This window comes from Euwallacea similis, chromosome 14 (genome assembly GCF_039881205.1).
Source record: "Euwallacea similis isolate ESF13 chromosome 14, ESF131.1, whole genome shotgun sequence".
Classification (NCBI taxonomy): Eukaryota; Metazoa; Arthropoda; class Insecta; order Coleoptera; family Curculionidae; genus Euwallacea; species Euwallacea similis.
Window position 1 is genome coordinate 3,564,401 of NC_089622.1, and position 3,497 is coordinate 3,567,897.

General features: G+C 30.3%; 1 protein-coding gene across 1 annotated transcript; it reads left to right on the top strand.

Moving 5' to 3' along the window:
- Positions 1 to 634: 634 nt before the first annotated feature.
- Positions 635 to 3,293, top strand: LOC136413617 (peroxiredoxin-2-like). The gene is made up of 6 exons (XM_066397297.1): positions 635 to 792; positions 2,219 to 2,288; positions 2,342 to 2,483; positions 2,598 to 2,733; positions 2,785 to 3,019; positions 3,071 to 3,293. The coding sequence occupies exons 1-6, from the start codon at positions 769 to 771 to the stop codon at positions 3,157 to 3,159; spliced, it is 696 nt and encodes a 231-aa protein (XP_066253394.1). The 5' UTR covers positions 635 to 768; the 3' UTR covers positions 3,160 to 3,293.
- The last annotated feature ends 204 nt before the right edge of the window (positions 3,294 to 3,497 follow it).

The window sequence follows — 3,497 nt, forward strand, 5'->3', positions numbered from 1 at the left end:
ATGGTTCAACTAAGGCCACTTTAGATGCTTGAGCAATAAATTTTTTAAATATTACAAGAGAAAATTGTCCTTTAGAATAAATATGGTCAAAAGACATGTTTAAAATTTATCATTGTATGCCCCGAATCAAGCCCATTATTTTTGTATATAAGTTATTTTAATAGATGATAATAAAAAACACATCTCGCAGTAGCCAGTGTACCGAAAACATAATAAACTTAAAAATATTTACCTCATAACACATGAATTCCTCCAAGATATATCTCTCACATTTCAACATTTTTTTGAGTTTTTTTTTAATGATCACCCTTTATAATTACGGTTTAGTTTGAAGGTAGTTCGGAAACAAGGAAATCTATGGATGGAATTGACCACAATATGGAGTTAAAGCTTTCGATGGCAATTTAGTTTAAGTAAGTTATTATGTGGGTGAAAGTTCTCTATCTATTCAACAGCAGTAGAATTTTAAAGATCCGTTAATATTAAATTAAATCTAAATTGGTAAATTCGAAAGGTTTTAAAGGTAATTCCTGCACTTAGAACTGTAGTGCAGCACGACGAGTAAGTGATGTAAGTAAAACCCTCTTTACTTCTAATTGACTTTGACATTACCTACATGAATATTCAGAAAGTCAAAAAAAAAGTTTTTTAGTTTCTGATTAAAATAAGACCAAAATTTAAAGAAATTACATAATTTTCCAAGTCTATTTCCTCATTTAGCAGGAAACTAAAATTATCTTGTGTACTTTAGTTTTCTAGTCTGATAAAATGTTGGGAAGTGTGTATAAAAAGGTAAGAAAATCATTGATCTCTCTGAAAGAAAAACATAACCTAAAGTTCCTGTGTTTATATGAGAATTCAAACTTCTTCTCACTACATTATGGATTTTTGTTAAGATTTTACTGTTTATGGCACTTTTCTTTGAAAGAAAATCCAATAGCAATATCCCTACAAAAAGCAGTACGCATTTGAGGTATGTAACGATGTGAATTTTTAAATAACATGATCGTAAATAATGCAAGTAGATGGATCACCAATGCAATAACACGATTTTGTGTTCTCGGTCCCTACTTAATAGAACATGTTCAGTTCATTTCAGGAAACATGGTCTGCTACTATATTTAATTCTCTGTCTAGTATTCTATGAAAATTCACACTATGAAGAAATGTCACTCACATAATTAGGGATAAGCACAATATAACAAAGAGGATTCATTTTCAGTCCCACATCCTCTAGTCAACAAATAACAATTCACCTGTCATTAAACTATTTTAATTGTTTAATGCAGATGAGAAGATGTAAAAAACAGAACTTCATATTAAATAGTCTTATGATGAATGTGGTTTATAGTGATGCCTTTGGAGATTATGGCTCTCTATTACATTTCTAAATTGTATTTTTTTGAAGATATGATTATGTATTTTTAAAATAAAAGTTTTTTATAAATAGGTTGTAAATATTCAAGCAATGTTAATGAAAAATATGTATAATAGCACAAGTTTAACACATATTTCTATGTCTAAACAAAATATTTGGGTACAGTTGGATTCTTATCTCTGATGTCTATGAATTTTTCACATCATGAAATTTTTGTAGATCTTTAATTAAACTTCAATATGATGAACATTGTTAAGGTGTGTATGATTTAGTAATAATATTATACATTTCACTGTTCTACTTTTACAAAGTTAAAACAAGTCAACAAAAGGAATATAAATAAAAAATTGCAGTACTGTGGAAATTTATAAGGGAGCTTATGACTTCATTTATCACGCTTTCAAATGTAACTTGTAACCAAAGACTGTATACCTGAATTGAATAGCATTTGATTAACCTCTACCTCTAAGATTCTCTTTACCTCTGCTCATTTTATTCATTAGTTCTTATGATTGTCTCAGTTAATGTAGACATAACAATATGATCATTTGCTTGATCAACATAAGTACCTATTATTATTGCACTATCTCTTTTTTCTTTCTTGTCTAATCTCATTAGAAACATGCTGGAAACAAAAATGTAAGATAATCCTGACCTTACTGTATCATTTTCATGTAAAATAAATTGATGAATGTTTATCACCACTTGACTCTGTGGTGCTACCTAATCATCGATTTTTAGTTGAGTTTGTGAAAATATATAAACATTTACAATTTGAATTTCATGATAATAAATAATTTTTTCCCTACATGCTGATTATTAATTTATTACCATTTTTAGGTACCCCAGTTAGTCAAAATAGCAGCTCCCCATTTCAAATCTAATCAAGTTGTTAGACCAATTTCACTTTGTAAGTTATTCACTAAACTTATAAACTCAATAATGTGATCTACAAAATTCTAGCATCTTCGTTTTTGGCACCAAGAGTACAAGAACCAGCTCCTAACTTTTCGGGTACAGCTGTAATTTCCTCAAATTTTAAAAAAATTCAATTAAGCGACTATAAAGGAAAATATGTTGTACTGGCATTTTATCCTTTAGACTTGTAAGTATCGAAAATTTCTTCGCATGGAAATCCGGAATGAACGTAGTGTTTTTAACATGTATATTGTATTCGCCATAATGATAAGAAGATATAATATTTTTCCTGTTTTTATAGTACGTTTGTCTGCCCCACTGAACTAATTGCGTTAGACGACAGAATAGAAAATTTCAAAAAACTAAACGCTGAAGTCATTGGATGTTCGATTGATTCACATTTTACCCATTTAGGATGGATGAACACTGAACGCTCAGTAAGTCCCATAAATTTGTAGTTAACTCTTTTCTGTTACTACATTTTGTAGAAAGGAGGTCTAGGTCAACTTAGGTTCCCTCTTTTATCTGACATAAACAAAAATATTGCTAGAGATTATGGGGTGTTGTTAGAGAAAGAAGGTATTGCCTTGAGGGGCATGTTCATTATCGATACAAACGGCATTTTACGACAAATTACCATCAACGATCTTCCTATTGGAAGGTCAGTTGACGAAGCTTTGAGGATAATTGAAGCTCTTCAATTTGTAGAAAAACATGGCGAAGGTAAGTACTCATTTCTTTTAAAAGCCATATGGTGATATTATTGTCTTCTAGTGTGCCCGGCAAATTGGAAAAAGGGAGATAAAACCATAAAGCCTGATCCTAAAGGATCGCAGGAATATTTTTCGTCTCGTGATAATTAAACAAAAAAAATGGGTTATTGTTTTATTTGTTTTTGTGGTTTACTGCATTTCATTCGAACGTTAAGATCCTAAACTGTGTGAAATATTAGATCAAAATATTGCTGTTATTATACTCATTAAATTCAGTTTATTTACTCGACGCCTTTTTGTAACAGCGCTACTGGTTGTTTGCAGAAGAAATGATGTCGTTTCCTCGATTAAAGCCATATCCGCTTCTTAACCCATTGAATTTAATCAATGATTGTTAATAAATGTGAGTCGATAGGCAGACAGAGGTTGTATTACGAGTAGGTGAGGGAAAATTGATAAATGTTTATTTTAATCTGTATATAAGGATT

Excerpts from the sequence above, each read along its gene's own strand:
- LOC136413617 (XM_066397297.1), top strand. The coding sequence starts at position 769 with ATGTTGGGAAGTGTGTATAAAAAG. Across the intron at positions 2,734-2,784 it reads GGATGAACACTGAACGCTCA|AAAGGAGGTCTAGGTCAACT; the intron begins GTAAGTCCCATA and ends TACATTTTGTAG. Across the intron at positions 3,020-3,070 it reads TGTAGAAAAACATGGCGAAG|TGTGCCCGGCAAATTGGAAA; the intron begins GTAAGTACTCAT and ends ATTGTCTTCTAG.